General features: G+C 39.4%; 1 protein-coding gene across 10 annotated transcripts in view; it reads right to left on the bottom strand.

Moving 5' to 3' along the window:
• The window catches only part of Cadps2 (calcium dependent secretion activator 2), a 558,168-nt gene that overhangs the window by 351,205 nt on the left and 188,689 nt on the right, over positions 1-18,274 (bottom strand). For all 10 annotated transcript variants that reach the window (XM_085840793.1, XM_085840791.1, XM_029478700.2 and 7 more), the window contains exon 3: positions 13,409-13,741. In XM_085840793.1, the coding sequence (XP_085696919.1) occupies positions 13,409-13,741 (333 nt within the window). The remainder of the gene's footprint in view (positions 1-13,408; positions 13,742-18,274) is intronic.

Here is an 18,274-nt window from a genome sequence, read left to right as displayed (position 1 = left end):
TTCACTTACAGTTGCTCACGTCAGAATTATAAAATCACATTAACATAGGAAATGATGTCATTTTAAGTGTTTAACAACAACAGAAGTCTTTCAGTTACTTTGTACCAAGTTTCAGAAATGGATGACAGCTATTCATTACGTAAGATCTTACTAGAGGAATAACTGGACTGTTCCATGCTATCTAGGGGAATTAGGACAAGAGAAAGAAATTAATTTCTTTTCTGGCCTAAAACAAAGAAGATTTAAGATATGGCTTAAAATATCAAAGATCTCCAAATGACTACCAAATGTCTATTCCCAAATCTTACCACTAATTACAACTACAAATTTGCATGTCCAATTTCACACATTATCTTTATATAGACAGATAATACTTGGGTTTTAATACATGTAACACCAAACTGATTCCAAGAACTCCACTGCTTCAGGACCACTGAGCAGCCCTGCTTCAGGACAACTGCTACCCCTCAAATGAAGGCTGGAGCAATGCCTGGGCAGGATAAGCAGGGTGCTGGAATAGCAGCCAGGGAGGCACCATGCTGTGCTTCACATATAATTTCTATCAGAGGAGCATCAAAAATACCCAACCCTGCTGGAATTTGGAGTTTATTCCTTCCTAAGAGAGGCTGGTGATTCAGTGTTTTGATTTAGGCAGACATATAGAAATTGAGTGAAATTCTGAAACAGAATATAGAGCATAGAAACAGGAGAGTGTATAGACTCCAGTGAGGCCCAGCAGTTCACAAGTTTGGGAGGCAATAGAGAAGTAAATGCAGATCTCTGTCATGGTTTCAAGATGCAATGTCCCCCCCATAGCCTCATGTTATAAGTACTTGGCCCCACGCGGTAACACTGCTTTGGGAGGATACAAACACATTTTGAGGCAGAACTTAGCTGAAAGGCAGTAAGAACCCTTGAAGATGTCCTATCTAGGCCTCTTAGCACTCTCTCTGCTTCCAAGGTGCCATGAAATTAGTGACTCTCCTGAGCCAGCCACTTTGCACCTTGCTATTCTGTCAAAGCACATAGGCCAAGTGAGCATGGGTGGAACCCTGTGAAACAAGGGTCGGATTAGCATGTTCCTTTGGGTTGTCCTGCCAGGAATTTTGCTTTGCAGTAATGCACAAATGATCACTACAGAACACTTGTACCAGAAGCATGGACTTTTGGACCTCAGTTGTGGGAAGAATCTGGAAGAATCAGAGACTTGGGTTAGGGAAGGTCACAGAGCTGTACTTGTAAGTGGACAGATGATTCTGGAGAGCTCAGCAAGCCCATGGCAAGAGAAGCAAGCAAGCACAGGTTCCCTGTGAACACTGAACTAAAAGCCACTTGAGTTACATGTGGGCAACGAATCTGTACTCATTTCTCTCTCTCCTGAAACTTGAGGGAAAGCTGAGTTTTAAATTAATTTGCAGTGGAAGAAAATTTAGCATCTTGTAGGATTCAGACTATAGCATGGTTATGGCTGACTGCTTTTTGATTACTAAGATTTATGAGAGTTCAAAACAACAACAAAACTACCACCACCACCACCAAAAGACCCAAGACAATAAGAAGAGAAAGGTATCGATTTAAAAATATACAGTATGGCTAGAAAAGAAAAGAGTGAAACCATGAAAATATAGTGTTATAGACATTGGTGATATTTTTTAAAACCTGAGTTACTTTATAGTGGGACAATTAGAAAGGATCCTTTAGCCCCCACCCATCACAAACCCCAGGGCATAAAGCTATATAAAATTGCTCATTTTAACAACTTTGTTGAGAAGACAAATTCCCTGGTACATTTTTCTTGTACAAGGAAATATGAGGAACTGTAGTCTTGAGTTCATTCACCCCAGAAGCTACAGCAGCAACTATCCAAGGAGAACTGTGACCACCTAGGTGGTAGCAGACTGTGGCTTTATCCACTTGAGACTGTTATTTTGTTTGTTTTGTTTTGTTTTGTTTTGTGGCCATATAGAATGTGTAACAAGACCATGGGGACCTCTACTATGATTTCAAAGGAAGCCTTTGCAATTGAGACAATGTGGAACCAGATTGGATTTCTTACAAATACCCGAGAAAAGATGGTGTGTGAAATGTCAAAGTGAAATCTAGGCTGCAGGGGAGGCCCTAAGAATCTAGAGAAGCCATGATGTGAAATGTCTACTTAGTAACACAACAGGCAATAAACGGAGTGATCCTGAGAGAGAAAACACGGAAGGCCTGAGGGAGCTCACATCACAAGACCACCTCCCCTGGATAGAAAGGAGTTATAGCACTTGGTGGGTACCATAATGTGCTTCATCTTGTTCTTCCTTCTGATCCCTCTATTTCTCCCTTTGCCAATTAAAATATTTCCGTATATTATTGTTATGTTATGTTAGAGGTATGTAAATTGTTCTTTGATTTTTGTTTTTAATAGGGCTCAAGGCTAAGAGCTTGCCTTGTATGTCTGAGGAGACTTTACCCTTAGACTTCTGAGTAGTGATGGAATTGTTCAAGCTCTAGGAAATCTTAGATTTTCCATCATGAGAGAGCTAGGATCTGTTTGAGCCCAAGCAAATATTGTTGCTATTTAAATATGAAATACCATCAATCACTAATTAAGAAAATGTCCTACAGTCTTGCCTGTAGCTTGATCTTATGAAGGTACTGTCTCATTTGAGGTTCCCTCGTCTCAAATGACTCTACCCTCTGTCAATCTCATATGAAACTAGCAAGCAAATTAGTTACTGCTTTGAATAAAAATCTCAATGAGGTCACCTAGGAGTCTGGGCCAGAACAGGCCTTTATAAGATATGAACTAACCCCAGGGTGATGTTTAATTCTAGTGAATCAGTGCCAGGCTGTGAGTCTTGATAACCAAAGCTACCACTCAGTGAGATGATACAAAAATTGGAATTTTGGGACTGTTTTCTAGGATTGTACTGCTGTGCTCACATGTATTTACTAGTCTCTGTATAGTACACATTATCAAGAGGGCTTGAGGTTCTGTGCATAGCCTAGCCTAGGTGACCTTTGAACTTCTGGTAACATCCCAGGCCTGCCAGTCAGTGCTGGCCACTGGACTCTGCTTTTAAGGACCTGAACCTCCATTAGTGTCATCTTCCCAGCCTGCCACATCTGAAGAACTTCAAAAGAGATGTGGATCAAGTCTACAAGCTTGCAAAGCACACTCATGGTAGATTCCCCAGTAGAAACCTGCAGTAGCCTTTCTGCCCAGACAACTGTTCCCTGGTTGGCGAAACATCTGTTTAACTCTTATATTGGCATGATATTGTAAGGAATGTTTCTGTGAATAAACTGAGCATGTTTGAAAGCCAAAAAAAAAAAATAAATAAATATGAAATACCCTCCCACGGACTTATGTTTTGAACTTGTTTTTTCCAGCTGGTATTTTCAAAGCAGGAGACTGGAAACTCCACCTCTTAGGTCATAGCTAGAGATAGTGGGATGCTGAAGACAGAGCCTTTGGGGCAACTGATGCTTGGACCCTGACTGTTATCTTTCTGCTTTCTAGTTTTCATGAAGGAAACCGTTCTACTTAACTGTACACTGCATCTGTTCATTATGATGTTATTTATGCTCAAGCACATGGGCAGACTCCTCTGAAATAATTATCCCAACTAAAGATTACATCTTTAAGCTGCATTTATGATGTATTTGTACCACTGTGTTTTGATATATCCACAACTAAAACAAGAGAAAATTGGAACATGGACAGATTACTTACTGATCAATATGAGTTTTCACTCCTTTGCCTTGCTTCTGTTTAACAAAATACATGACCCATCCTTTTAAGTAAGTTGAGAAAGGGCAATCTTTCTGTAAGTCACATACAAATAACTTTTTGGAATCCCACTTGGTTCCTGTCATTGCTTTGCTATCCCCTTGGCATTGCTGCCCGTCACAAGGTAAATTCTAAGCTCTTCCATCAAATTGTGTGATTCCTTACAGCTCATCTCTTGCTTCTCTAGAAATTCATATAACATTCCTTCCTAATTTACTCTGATCTGTATAATGAGATTTTTATCACTCTGACCAAATACCTAAGAGAAAATAATTTAGAAGGAGAATTTGTTTCATGGTTATAGTTTTCTTCAGTCCCTGGTTACTTGAATTAATTAATTACTGGTTTGAGGAGGTTCTTCTCCTCATGGTATAGGAATTGTGGAGGGAGGCAAAGGATTCTAAGAAAAGCTGCAGCCCTCAGACACATACCCCCAGTGACCTAATTCCTCCAGTGAGGTACTAGAGTTCCTAGAACTTCCCTAAAGGGTGTGACTAGCTGAGTACCAAGCATTCAACAAATGAGACCCCATAGGGGGCATTTAATATTCATTCAAATATAAAGAAAGCCATCCAGTCCTTGGCGCAGTTGTCAATGTTGATTTGTTTTTGTTTGCTTTTGTTCAGTTCTTGTTTGTTTGCTGGTTTGTTTTGTTTTCAGAAATTAAGTTTATGCCCATCTTCTAAAATTCAGGAATTGCCACCTTAAAAAAAAATCTTCTAGAAAGGTGATTCAGCCATTCAGTGCATCCAGCAGCTGGAGTCTCACTCCTCCTTCTGAACTCTGTGTGCATACCTGTGGCATATTCTCACACACGCATATGTGAAATTTTAAATTATCTTTCAAAAAACCTGTTAATCTGACTACAATTCAATATAGATGTTGAATTTTCCACATTGTTATATCCTCTCTACTTCCTCAGCATATGCCCCCTACTCCCTGACAGATGAATAAAGCCATAGAGCAAAGCCCTAAAATGGGACTTTGGAGCAAGTTCATCTGTGCTCAGTTTGCATTTGCATCACCAAGGAACTTCAACTGCTGAGCCCACCTGCACAAACTGCTGGACTTACTCTGAGGTACCCAGCCTCAAGGAGTATATTCAAAGCTGTTTTGTTCTATCATTTATACAGAATTGAAGAAACCTAAAGAAACCCACAGATGCAATTCAAAATCAAATTAAGATACAGTTACTAATGTGTTTATGCTAGCTACACAGTCACCCCCTACCACTCTTGCCACAGTATACTAGAAAACTATACTAATATCTGTCTCCTGATCACATGAAAATACCTTGAGGGAAACAACCAAATCTTATTCATGCATCACACATATACATCATTTTAATTTTGCAATATATAAACATCTCCATTAAAATAATAACAGCACCCTTAGGGCTGCAGACACAGCTCAGTGGTTAAAAGCACTTAAATGCTCTTGGAGAGAACTAGGGTTTGGTTCCAGGAAAATGCATGATGGCTTACATCTGTTATATAGTTCCAGGGGACATGATGGCTTCTTCTAGTTCTATGGGCAGCAGCATACATGTGTGTGCATATATGCACTCTGCATTTATAAATATATTCATATATAAAAATAAAAAGATAACTAAAGAATCCCACTAGCCTTCATAATAACAAATATTTACTCTCAGAGAAGAATTATTAATAATATAGCATTTTAATAGCTCAGAAAGTATCTAGTGTTAAATCTTATTAAAGAACTGAAAGACTGAATGGTAAGAAATCATTAAAAGGACATTAGATGATGGAAAGATCTTCTTTGTTTTTGAATGGGCAGAATTAATATGAAACTTAATGTAGAGAGTTAATGCAATATCCATAAAAATTCTGATGTCATATTCCACATATCTAGAAAAGATAACCATACAGAGCCACAAAAGAACACAATTATAAGTATTACGATGCCTCAAATTATACTACAGAAGTACAATTGCAACTTGGATATAGAATATTTTCATTAACAACCAACCATGCAGGATAAAGGCACCATTCCTTACTATATTTGAAACAGTACCCTCATTAGCAGTTGAGTGAAGCAACAAATAGATTAGCAAAAATATATCTCCCAATGTATTATTATAGAAGATTCTCATCAGCCTGCAAATGCTGTCTTCATTTTAAAATTGGAAAAGTTGAAAACATATTCTAATAGCAACAGGCAGGACCTAGACAAAGAAGAAAAACAAAAACAGGCAAGCAGGGCTGAAATTTTAGAAATGGAAAGCTCACTTAACAGAACATTTTAGGGGAAACATTAAGGAATATCCCTCATTTTATATATTAGAACAGTATTATCACTTGGTAGCTTGCCATCATCCTGCTTTAGCTGGAATTATAGATGTGAGATACCAAGCCTAGCCAAAAGGACAAAGCAAGCAAGCAAGCAAGCAAGCAAACAAACAAAAGCAGTGTAACAAAACAAGAACCAAGTCTCGTTGTGCAGCCCAGACTTCCTCCAGCTCAAGATCATGCTCCAGGGTCTCTGGTGTAGGTGGTGTAAGGGCACACCACCACACCGGCAGCAGGAACCTTTGGAGTGGCCATACATAGACCCAAATTAAGAAATAAAAGTGTCGAGTTAACTGATGTACACTTGTATAATGTGATTCATTTACAAGGCTAAAAAAATAAAACGAGTTTTAGAGAGGAAATTTACTGAATACTATTAACCAGAGACTCAAATTCACTTAAATCCAACTCATCTAATTTATAGTATCAGGCAATTGCATAGAAAAAAATAAACATATTTATAATTATTTATAGTTACTTCAATTATAAATTATAGTATTTCAAATTCATTTAAATCAAACTCATCAAATTTATGCTGTCAGGAAATTCTGTAGAAAAGAAATAAACATAGTTGTAAGTATTTATAGGTATTTCAATCATCAATTTAGTATCTCAAAAACTGAAAAAAATGTATTTATTTTTAAGGTGTTAAACATACTTGAATATTTTAAGTATTTCTGACATTTCAAATTACATAAAACCAAAATATCTCTAAGTCATTTAATTTCCTCATTTATGTTTTATTTTAAAAGTTATCAAGTATAACTACATAAAATGTGCATATAATCCTTCTGAAAACCACAGTGACATACTTACTGTCTAGCATATGATGTTGGCCTAAAATAAGTGAAAAAGGAAGATTGTGGCTGTGAAACCCAGCCCCAATCTTGGGGACATTTCTCTGGCACTTTACTGTTCTTTTCCAGGCTTTCAACTAAAGTGCTCAGAATGCTTAAGACCTGTGGTTCCTGGGCTTCCATGGGCAAGTCCTACCCATAGGGAAAGCCAACACACAGCAAGTCCTATCTATAGGGAAAAGCCAACACACAGCAATTATTTATTTAAGTATGTAAAGCTTTATACCCACAGCCCAAATATAAAATACAAATTGGTCTCCAAACCTCAATCTTCAAAGGCTTTGAAAGCTTTTTAGAGAAATGGAATCATAAATACTACATTTTAACAATTCACCAGTAATTCTGGCTACCCCTTAAAAACATTCAGGCAAGTCTACAATATTCTTAATTCTTCTTCAAGTTCTCAGACTACAAGGGATTCTGGTGGGGGAAAAGCAAGAGATCAAGATCTCAATTAACTTTGCTTTGACTTTTGGGTAAATCTAGGTGAGTCATTTTATTCAGTTAATAGAATGAGATTATAAAACATTGATGAAGGTTGCTTTTGGCAGAGAAGATTAGGATCTAGATAACTGTAAAATTGACTTACTTAATCCTCTTAAAATCTAAATGCAGAGGCAAAAGGATAAGAATTGCAATGAGTGTATACAATACTATGTGTTCCACCCTTCTGGCTCTGGTCTTCTAGGGCTCCAATGTCTTTACAGTTTAGATGATCCATCCCCTTCCATGTTGATGTCATTTAGAGCCTCATCCCCATCTCCTGTTTTGCAGGCTGTGTCCAGAGGATACTGGCAACTAAGGAAAATTCTCACTTTGATGAACTTCTTTATGACAAGTTTAAATATCATCCTGCCTTCCTCAGCCTCTGCAGAGTGGAGCCACGAAGGGAGTTACTGCATCACTGTGGCATTTACCAAGGCATGCTTTTAGGAATTAAGGCAGGCGATTATCTAGATCTTATCTGTCACTGGATTCTCATTTCATACAATTCACGGAGCATATTTTCTATATTTCATGCATGCTTCTGGATAATGAGCTTACTAATTAATTTTAACATGCTGTAATTACCTTATGTCATATTTTAAAATAATCATTAATAAATGCATTTAATTTCTGATTAAAGAAGAACAGTTGATTGATACCACTTAATGCCATTTTTGTTGAGTTGCTTGAAATAAAATTGTTGAGTGATTTAGACTATAAGGTGCATATTTTTAATATTCTGAAGAACAGATATTTTACTTGAAATTCACTGCATTTCTGGAATATTCTTCTGAAATTAGACTTTAGGCTGACAGCTTATTCTTTGTCTTTACAGTGCCCTTACTATGCTAGGACAACTAAATCATGGCTAATGATTTAGGGCTATAGAGCTATGTGTTCTTCATGATATACCCTGCCAGTTTCTTTACAGGATTTGTTCCTATCATTTTGTTGCATGGATGTGCACCTGTGCAGACACTATCCTCAAATTAAATGACAACTGGTGTTAACATTATAACATTATAATTTATGATGCTGCTTAGATTATTATTTCTTAGACTCTATTTTGTTACTTTGTTGTTGTTGTTTTTCCAGACAGGGTTTCTTTGTATAGTCCTGGCTGTCCTGGAACTCACTCTGTAGACCAGGCTGGCCTTGAACTCAGAAATCTGCCTGTCTCTGCCTCCCAAGTGCTAGGATTAAAGGCCTACACCACCACTACCCAGCTTTTGTTATATTTTTATAACAAGTATAAACTATATACATTTATATTTTTAAAATAACAACTAAATAGTTACTTTTATTTTAGCCATCCTAGACTTTGTTGCCTTAGCACTTGGTGTTTCAAGAGCTTCCTTAATGCCTTAGTTCTGCTAAATATTAAGTTACTGGTGTTCTTACCAGAAGTAATGTTCATGGCTGTGTTTTTTTTTTTTTTAAATATTAGCTTCCTGAAGTTTTAAGCCAGATGCTACCCTGAAGCTGTGGGACAGGGGATCTGACTAGGTGACTTCTAGCAGGTGTCAGGAGGCAGCAAGGGCAAAGGTCTTTTTTTCCTTCCAGACCTTTTCTATACCCATTCTCCTGGCCCTAGAGACCCACTGGCTGCTCCAGTCCTACAAATCTCCCTGAACAGCTGTGCACTCTGAAATTCTGACCATAAAGTATATGGTATGCTTTTATTACTTTCTATTGGTTTGCTGGTGGCAAAACAACAACAACAACAACAACAACAACAACAGCACTATATGCAGGAACAAACACAACCAAGACTGTGACTGCCATCCCGAGTTTCAAACCTCTCCTGACTCACAGGAAAGATGAAATCAGTCTCTGGAACAGACAGGCTCCAGCAGCTTGCCTAGATGAGGTCCCTTCTATGCTTTCCAAAGCCTGGTTTGCTACTTCTCTCTCCAGAATGTTCCTTCCCAATAAAACATAAATGGTGTCCTGTGCCTTATGCCTTTCTTTACTTATTGATTCTTGTTGGATGACAAAACCAAAACCAAAAAATTATAAAACACACACACACACACAGACTCAATCTCTCTTCTCTCCCTTTTTCTCTCTCTGTATCTGTGTGTGAGAGAGGAAAAGAGAGAGGGAGGGAGGGAAGATAGGGGAGAAGGGAGGGAAGGGAGGGAGGGAGGGAGGGAGGGAGGGAGGGAGGGAGGGAGGGAAGATAGGGGAGAAGGGAGGGAAGGGAGGGAGGGAGGGAGGGAAGATAGGGGAGAAGGGAGGGAAGGGAGGGAGAGAGAGAGCGCGCATGTGCAAGTGAAACTTGCAGAAAACAGAATCTAATTTGCTTTTAAAATTCATTTCATAATTTCTGTAAAGTCACTGATATTACACAGGAAAACTTTCCCCATGAGAGTAGGTTTTTAAATTTTCTTTTTGTTTTTTTTACTCATCTTAACCCTTCTTCAATCAAGAACTCAAAACAATTCCATTTTCATCTTAGACATATGAAAAAAAAACTTGGAAATCCTCACTCCCATTCATACAAGACTAAACAAATAAAAAATCAGAGATGTGTGTATGTGTGTGTGTGTGTGTGTGTGTGTGTGTTAGAGACCCCAAGACCTGGGAAAACTACTTATTCAAAATATAAAAGACACATATTTGAAAAGTAGAATAGTTGGATGAGCAGGCACTGGGTATCATGCTGGTATAACTTTTTTTTTTTGTACAAAAATACAGAGAATAAGAAATCTCCTGATCTCATGGACTTCCCTCTATTAAAGAAGATCTAAGAAATTTTCCCACTATTGCATATGCCAGCAAGATTTTGCTGAAAGGACCCTGATATAGCTGTCTTTTGTGAGGCTATGCCAGTGCCTGGCAAATACAGAAGTGGAAGTTCACAGTCATCTATTGGATGGAACACAGGGCCCCTAATGAAGGAGCTAGAGAAAGTACCTAAGGAGCTAACGGGGTCTGCAACCCTATAGGTGGAACAACAATATGAACTAACCAGTACCCCCCAGAACCATGCCTCTAGTTGCATATGTAGCAGAAGATGGCCTAGTCAGCCATCAATGGGAGGAGAGGCCCTTGGTCTTGCAAAGATCATATGCCCCAGTACAGGGGAATGCCAGGGCCAGGAAGTGGGAGTGGGTGGGCTGGGGATCAGGGCAGGGGGAGTGTATAGAGGGCTTTGGGGATAGCATTTGAAATGTAAATGAAGAAAATATCTAATAAAAATAAAATTAAATAAAAAAGAAATTGTCGCAAGTAGCCATACTTTTTTTCTAAATTTATTAGATCTTCTTCCCAAATCAATGTAAAAGTTTGCCAATGGGAAATGCTGAATAGTCCTTCCAGCTTCAGTGAAACAATACCTGATTGGTGGCTTTCCTATATCATCTACTGGAAAAACAAAACTGAGTCCAGAAATTCACAGTGGCTAAGGTACACAGAGCTTAAGAAAATACACTGTGAAGTCTGTAATCACAGAAGGAAATACGGTCTTTTGAGGTAGAAGGAATGAGTCTCCTGGACAAGAAACAGAAACATAGACTTTATCACAGAGACATAGGTCCACCAAAAGATTTAATCAGATTAAAGGGCAATTCTTCCCTTTTCTAGCACATTGCTATGGCTACATCTCCAGCATCACAGTGGAAGACAACCAAAACAGATGCTGTTACAGAGACAAAGTGTGGAGCAGAGACTGAAGGAAAGGCCATCTAGAGAATGCTGCACCTGGGGATCCATCCCATATACAGTCACCAAACCCAGACACTATTGTGAATGCTAAGAAATGCTTGCTGACAGGAGCCTGATATGGCTGTCTCCTGAGAGGCTCTACCAGTACCTGACAAATACAGAGGTGGATCCTTGCAGCCTACCATTGGACTGAGCACAGAGTCCCCAAAAGAGGAGCTAGACAAAGGACCCAAGTAGCTGAAGGGGTTTGCTGCCTCATAGTAGGAACAATATGAACCAACCAGTGTCCCCAGAGCTCCCAGGGACTAAACCACCAACCAAAAGGTACACATGGAGGGACTCATGGCTCCATCTGCATATATAGCAGAGGATGGTGTTGTTGGTCATCAATGGGAGGAGAGGCCCTTAGTCCTGTGAAGGCTCTATACCCCAGTGTAGGGGAATGCCAGGGCCAGGAAGTGGGAGTGGGTGGATTGGTGAGCTTGGGTCGGGGAGGGCAGAGGAGGAGGTGGTTTTCGGAGGGGAAACCAGGAAAGAGGATAACATTTGAAATATAAATAAAGAAAATAGCCAATAAAAAAATTTTAAAGACAAGAAAGACAAAGTTATCTGGTGTGTGTTAACAAGACAGGACAAGACAAGACAAAACAAAACAAACAAACAAGCCTCCAAGACCCAACTACATCTTTAAAAATAATTATGTTACAAGTCAAAAGTAGAAAATATCCACCATGCTAAATGCTAACCATAGGAATGCTGCAGCTACCTCAATTAGTTAAAGATCAAGTGGGCTTTCGAGACAAAGCCAAAAGCATCACAATGAAGGATGCAGTTCCACAAGAACAGCGAACAGTCCTAACAGACATGAATACAGGAAGCAAGTTCTGAGAGAACTGAATGTAAATATAAATGCAGTGTCAGGTTAGTGGTCTGATCAGAAGTGTTGTGTGCGACAAGCCACGGGGGGGGGGGGGGGCGCAGATCCACCACACAGCCCTAAGAACACTCTGACAAAGAACACACAAGGTTTCGCATTAATCACCAACCACAAACCCATACTACATGGGATTATATCTTATAGGCCGGCCATAAGCATTAAAAGTTGGAATGGATAATTAAATGGGAGGTCCTGCTGCTCAACTATATTTGGAATGTGGAAAGCAGTTTGTTCAATTTTAATCTAGTGAGACTTTTGATAAATTCTCATTAAGTAACTACTGAATGACTGAATTTCCATTTTACTGCAATGTTCATCCACACTGACCATACAAAAGAGCCACGATGGACATTATGAGACCCACAGTCTTAATTCAATGTATCTGTTAATATATAATATGTAATCACATGTCTGTGATTTATGCTCAGCCTTCGCTATCAAACCACCCCCCTGGTTTAATGACCCAGTGAAAACAGTTACGGTGAGTTCGTGAGTGGCTCAGACGGTTAAGGTGACACAGTACTTTACTATTAATTAATCCTTTGTTTGCCTAAGATATTTATAAGATAATGATGCAATAGAAGGAACATGAACAGGATGCAGAAATTAAGTGAAAATAAACTTGCAAAAAGGTTAAAAATAAATATATGTATATTATAGAAGTGCATTTCTTAATGAATTTTAAAATGGCAGAATTTTGGTAATTTGAATTGTCTAATAGGGCTTAAATAATGTATATACCCCAAATGAGCAGAAATCCAAGGAATATATTATTAGACAAATCATTCAATCTAAAAATGAAAAACCTATGAGATTTTCTTTAGTTTTTCATATGTGTGACTTGAATAACAACTTCAGGGAAAACATATTATTTGCTGTCATTGCTTTAAATTAGCCAGTTTAGCAGTCATCTACAACCTATTTCTTGCAGGCTGAGGAAAAGAAAAAATTTAAAATTTCAATTACTTCCATAATACTCTTAAGACTAGCCCCAAACCTTTATGATGAACTATTTTGCACCAAGGAGCACTGGCTCATGTATACTAGGGACACTGCGTAGGCAGCAGATGATCATCACCTTACTCAGGGTTTGCCCTTTATATGCCCACTAAGCATCACACTGATGTCCTAAAATAAGGTCTTTGGGTCCAGTCGTAACTGGCTAATGATACTGACATTATTCTCCCCCCACCCAGCCTCTTTCAAAGCTTCTTTCAAATTGTCACTCTTTTATTTATTACAATTCAATCTCACTCAACCATTTGAGGAAACTGATTGGCAAATGCAAAGCAGCTCTTCCCAGGGTCATACACACTCCATGCTCCTTGCATGCATCAGACGTGGCAGGGGGAGACATCAGAGTACTCACCTGGCATGCGTTATAAAGTAGCTGGTGTTCTAGCTTCTTAATGCCCAGAATCTGCTGGAACATTTCATAGAGCTGCTCCTTACTCAGAATAAGCTCAGACACGGCACTCAGGGTCATCCTGCTCGGCTGTTTGCACAAATCTTCTTCGCCCCTGTAAATGGCGTCATATTTGGCTATCCATGAGCTCAGCACTGTTTCTTTGCTCAGGCCATCTATTTCTGGCAGGCTACGGACACGTTTTTCTATGTTCTTCTTAAACACCTCTCTGAAATCATTAGCAGAGCATCCTCCACTCTGAACCATTCTGGCCACACGGTCACTCTTTAGAAACACCTGAAAAACAAAGTCAAACAACACCTGTAATTAGGCATGGCCATTAACACCTATGTTCTGGGGGCACCCAGCCAGGATAACAAGTGTTCCACAAATGTTGTATAACACAACTATAATATAATACATGATAACTTATGAGACGAGACCCAAATCTCTAAATGGTTGAAAGGTTGAGAGAAGTCATAAGCAGCTCTGAGGAAATTGTGAGATAACCTACATTTGTCCAACCTGAAGGTCAAGAACTCAGATGCCAAAGGCTTCTCAAAAGTGGAGACCCAGTGATGTCCTGGTGCCATCCTCTGCAGCCTGAGAACAAAGTGCTAAGACAACGGTTTAGGAAGTAAGAGTCATTTAGTAAACACTTACTTTAGGTGCCACTCAGCACCTTGCAGGTCCAAAAACTGGAAGAAGTAACTATTGTTTATAATTCCTTGTTCCTCTCTTACTAGCTGCCCACCTCTCTCATTTCACTCAAACGGTTAAGAAAGGGGCTGGAAATACATGGCTACCTTCTGTATGTTTACTTGGGAGTTTGGGGGAAACGCTTAAGCACAGGAGGGGTTGGGGGCCAACAGTTTTGTAGAACTGCACTTGATGTAAATAGATATCCTATGTAATTATGATCTCATTAGCTCCCTAGCTTCTTAACACTTGTCTCATAGCTACAGGGAATAGATGCAAGGAGAGGGGACCACCTGTAAGATATATAAGCATATTGTTGACATATGAATCCAACCATTTTGTCATGGATACTAATCAAATGATACAGCTAATTTTCCTGTTTTCTTCTTCATATGTGACACAAGCTTCTTGCAGAAGAGTCTGAAAAATTAAGGCAGCTACCATGTATTGAATGCTGCTATAATCCTTCTAGAATGAAAATGTCAATTAAAACCTACTTTGTGTGTGTGTGTGTGTGCATGTGTGTGCACGTGTGCATACAGGGATGTGGGGGTTGTGAGCACCAACACATATCTGGAGACAAGAAGAGGATATGAGGAATCTTTTAAGTTTTAGTTTTCTTTTTTAATTATTCACCTTATATCCTGCTCTATCTCAGTCACCTCTTCCCACAATCCTTCACCCCCCCCATTTCCTTCTCCTCTGAGTGGTTGGGGGCTTTTCATGTATCCTCTCACCTGGACTGGGCATTAGGGTCTTTATGACCCTGCTGAAAGCATTCTTGACTGCTGAGCCTTATCTCCAACTCCCCTAAATGGCTAGTTTGTTCCTAAAAACTAAATCATAATGATAAAGTACTCTTACAGCTAGGGCTACATCATGTGACTACCCCACCACGTCCACTTATACATAAACTGGTTACAAACATGTTCCACACATGTCAGGTGACTCACTTGTCTTTCTGTTTAACTAGCTGCCATATGTGTCCACCTGACCCCCAAATTTTCCCAAATGCTTTTAGTTTTCCTCTTTTGAGTCCTTCACCAAAGCTGTTCTTGTTTCCTATCTCAGTCAATGACACTCAGATACTAAAGCGTTAGTAACTTCTACCTATGGCAACCACATTTACAATATCTATACAAAATGTGTGCTAGCTCTCCATAGCTCTAAATCACTTGTGATGAGAAAGCCTCAATTATCTTGTTTTGTTTTGTTTTGTTTTGAATGTCTTCAAGCCATAACAAAATATATTTAGAGAGGTATAAGAATAACCATGGCTTGAACCAATAGTCCTAGCACCTGGGAAGCTGAGGTAGGGAAATCACCAGTTCAAGCTTAACTGTGTAGTTAGTTTAAGGATAAACATGATTGTAAAGCAAAACCCTTGTCTTAAAAAGGCGTAGAACTAACGGTGTCTTTAACAACTCTAAGTCAGGGAGAGGGAAACTCAGACCCTCAATGCTATATTCTGTCAGGAAATGACATTTCTTAAGTCCTCACGGGGATGTCACGATTTCTCTTCTCTTTCTTAGCTGATACTGCTTTGCTCGTGAGGTACTGACAGTCCATATAAAGAAACTTTGTATTTATACCTTATTCATAAAAATCACACAATTATATCATGATACCTATTAATTGTTGTGGATTTGATTTAATGCTGCACAAATTGTGCTAATTTGGTCATCAAAATGGCACAAAATCCACACATAAGACACTGAGGGACTCTGCCCACCATTGATTTTGGTTGGTAAATAAAGTTGCTAGCAGCGAACAGTTGGGCATGGAGACAGAGGCAGGACTGTAGGATTCCTGGACAAGGGACTGAGGAAGGAGCAGGAAGAGAGAGAGCCCCCATGCCAGGACAGGAGTAGAGGCCATGCCAGAGAGGTGCTGGAAAAAGAACACAGCCATCATGTAGGTGCTAGGGAATTCAGCGTGAGAGTGCTATAGGTCTGGGTCCAGGGCAGCCAAGATAGAATATAGGTTTTATTAAGTAATAAGTCAGGGATATCAGAGAGGAGTATGTTAACCATCTGGAGTTTTGAAAGTGGCCCAGCCAATGAGCTGACTAAGGCATATTAAAATATAAAGGTTGTGTGTGTGTCTTTCATTTGGGAACCTAGAACATTGAGGTGGGTAGCAAAGGGTGCCACTGCTGCCGTTGGGACTTTGAGTAGAGTTATGTGGATTCAGTGACAACCAATTACATACAATTACATTTTAATTAAAGACTCTTAACTGTATATGTATGTATACATATAATTTTTGTTATAACTCTTTCTAAAGGTGCTATAGATGCTCAGGAATCTAGGCAGCACTGTCTCACATCACTTAGAGCAGTAACAATCGAGTGAGCCTAGGTGGCACACTGGTAGAAGGAGGGCTTGCTATTCATTGTTGTCCTGGTGACACTAACTATGGGCAGCTCCTTTTTCAGATATGCCAAGGGTGCCCCTTTCAGAGCACCATCCACGCTAGGAGATTTCTAGTGAGTTCTGGACACTAGCATCTCCCTGTGGACTTCACCCAGAACGGAGAGGAAACAGATTCCCTATGTCCACCACTGCGGCAAGACGGTAACTTTACTGTTATACCATGGTACATATGTTTAGTGAGGTCTGGTCTGAGGTCTGGGGTTGGTAGAAGGGGACTCTCTCTGGGATTTCTTTCTTCCTCAGATGTTCTCCCTCCTAATTCTAGTATTTGTTTTATTGTTTTCATTGCTCATAGGAGCTTTCTTCTATTGTTATGCATTATGGCTTTCCTGCTCAATTTTGTTTAGTTTGTTTTTCAGCTGATCCACGAAAATAACTACTGGTACTACATGTAACGTTGCTTCTCTAGAAAATACCTGAAGTTGGCTCTTTTAGAACTGGTATAATGAGCATAAACACGGACCAGCAAAATATACACTGATAGTCTCACTACAGTCAAACTATTCATTTCTAATACTCTATATGAGCAGTTTATTTTGTTTTTTTTTCTCATTGTCTAATATGTAGCCAGGAGCTTACATTCCCTTGAGTGACTCTAGTTTTGAAGTAAAGACACAAATGAACACTGTTGCTGAGTTCCATCTCCTATAGAACCATAACCAAGGCTGCACTAACTCACTCTAACTATGTAACTGACATTTGCTAAATGATAGCAGAATGCTAGGATTCTGCTCAGTGTTCATGGCACACAGATAAATCCATTAAAGACTAAACCATGACAAGCTCCAGCTCTGCAAAGGGGAAAGGGCAACAACAAAAGGGAAAAGAGCAAGGACAGTAACAGACCCTCCTACAAAAGGAGAGGAAACCAAGGAAATGGAGTTAACAACTCTGCTGGGAAGTGAGAGCTACATAGGGGAGAGCCTAGAACAGGGGCAAGAGGCCTGTGTCTTTAATAGCCTTTGAACTGTGTAAAGATAAAGGAGAGAATAAAACACAGTTCAAAAAAACAATAGATGGAACCAAAAAGAATAAAACGTTGAGATCTTCAAAGAGTAATTAAAAAACTTTCCTACTATATACAGAGGTTACATATAAAGCCTTATATGACTATAGCAACATTTGAAGTCAGGAAGAGCACTAGATATCAGATGAGAGACTGGCATGGGGACAGTAGAGAAGTCCAGGTTCTAGTTGATGATGTAATGGCTAATTCTGCTCACCAACTTCATTAGGGATGCAATCAACTAAGAGTCATGCCTCTTGGTAAGTCTGGAGAATGTTTCATGGAAACATGAAAAGGGAAGGAAACACCCTGTTGAGTGGGCAGCACTTCTCCCAAAGAGCATTCCACATATAAAGAGGACAGAGGGAAAACCAGTGCTGATTTTGCCTGTAGGCCTTCAGTCCTTGCTGGTGAATATGTCCATTCAAGTGCTGCTGTAATTGCTGTTTAAACTGCTGACATTACAACCTACCTTCTTCACCCTTTCAACAAAGAACAGACCACCAGCTCCCTAACAGAATTCCAGGCTTTCAGTGTTAAATGAGAACTGTTGGGTCATCCAACCTCATAGTGGGTAGATGACAAGTTCTCAGCACCACCAGTGCATGGCCGGATTGCCCATTCCATGAGGCCAACCTAATAAATCTCCACTGTAATACAGATTCATTCTATTAGTTCTGTTCCTCTAGA

The sequence above is a fragment of the Mus caroli genome, unplaced genomic scaffold, assembly GCF_978045245.1.
Source record: "Mus caroli unplaced genomic scaffold, Mus_caroli_1 scaffold_7, whole genome shotgun sequence".
NCBI lineage: Eukaryota > Metazoa > Chordata > Mammalia > Rodentia > Muridae > Mus > Mus caroli.
This window is presented reverse-complemented; position numbering and strand designations above follow the sequence as displayed.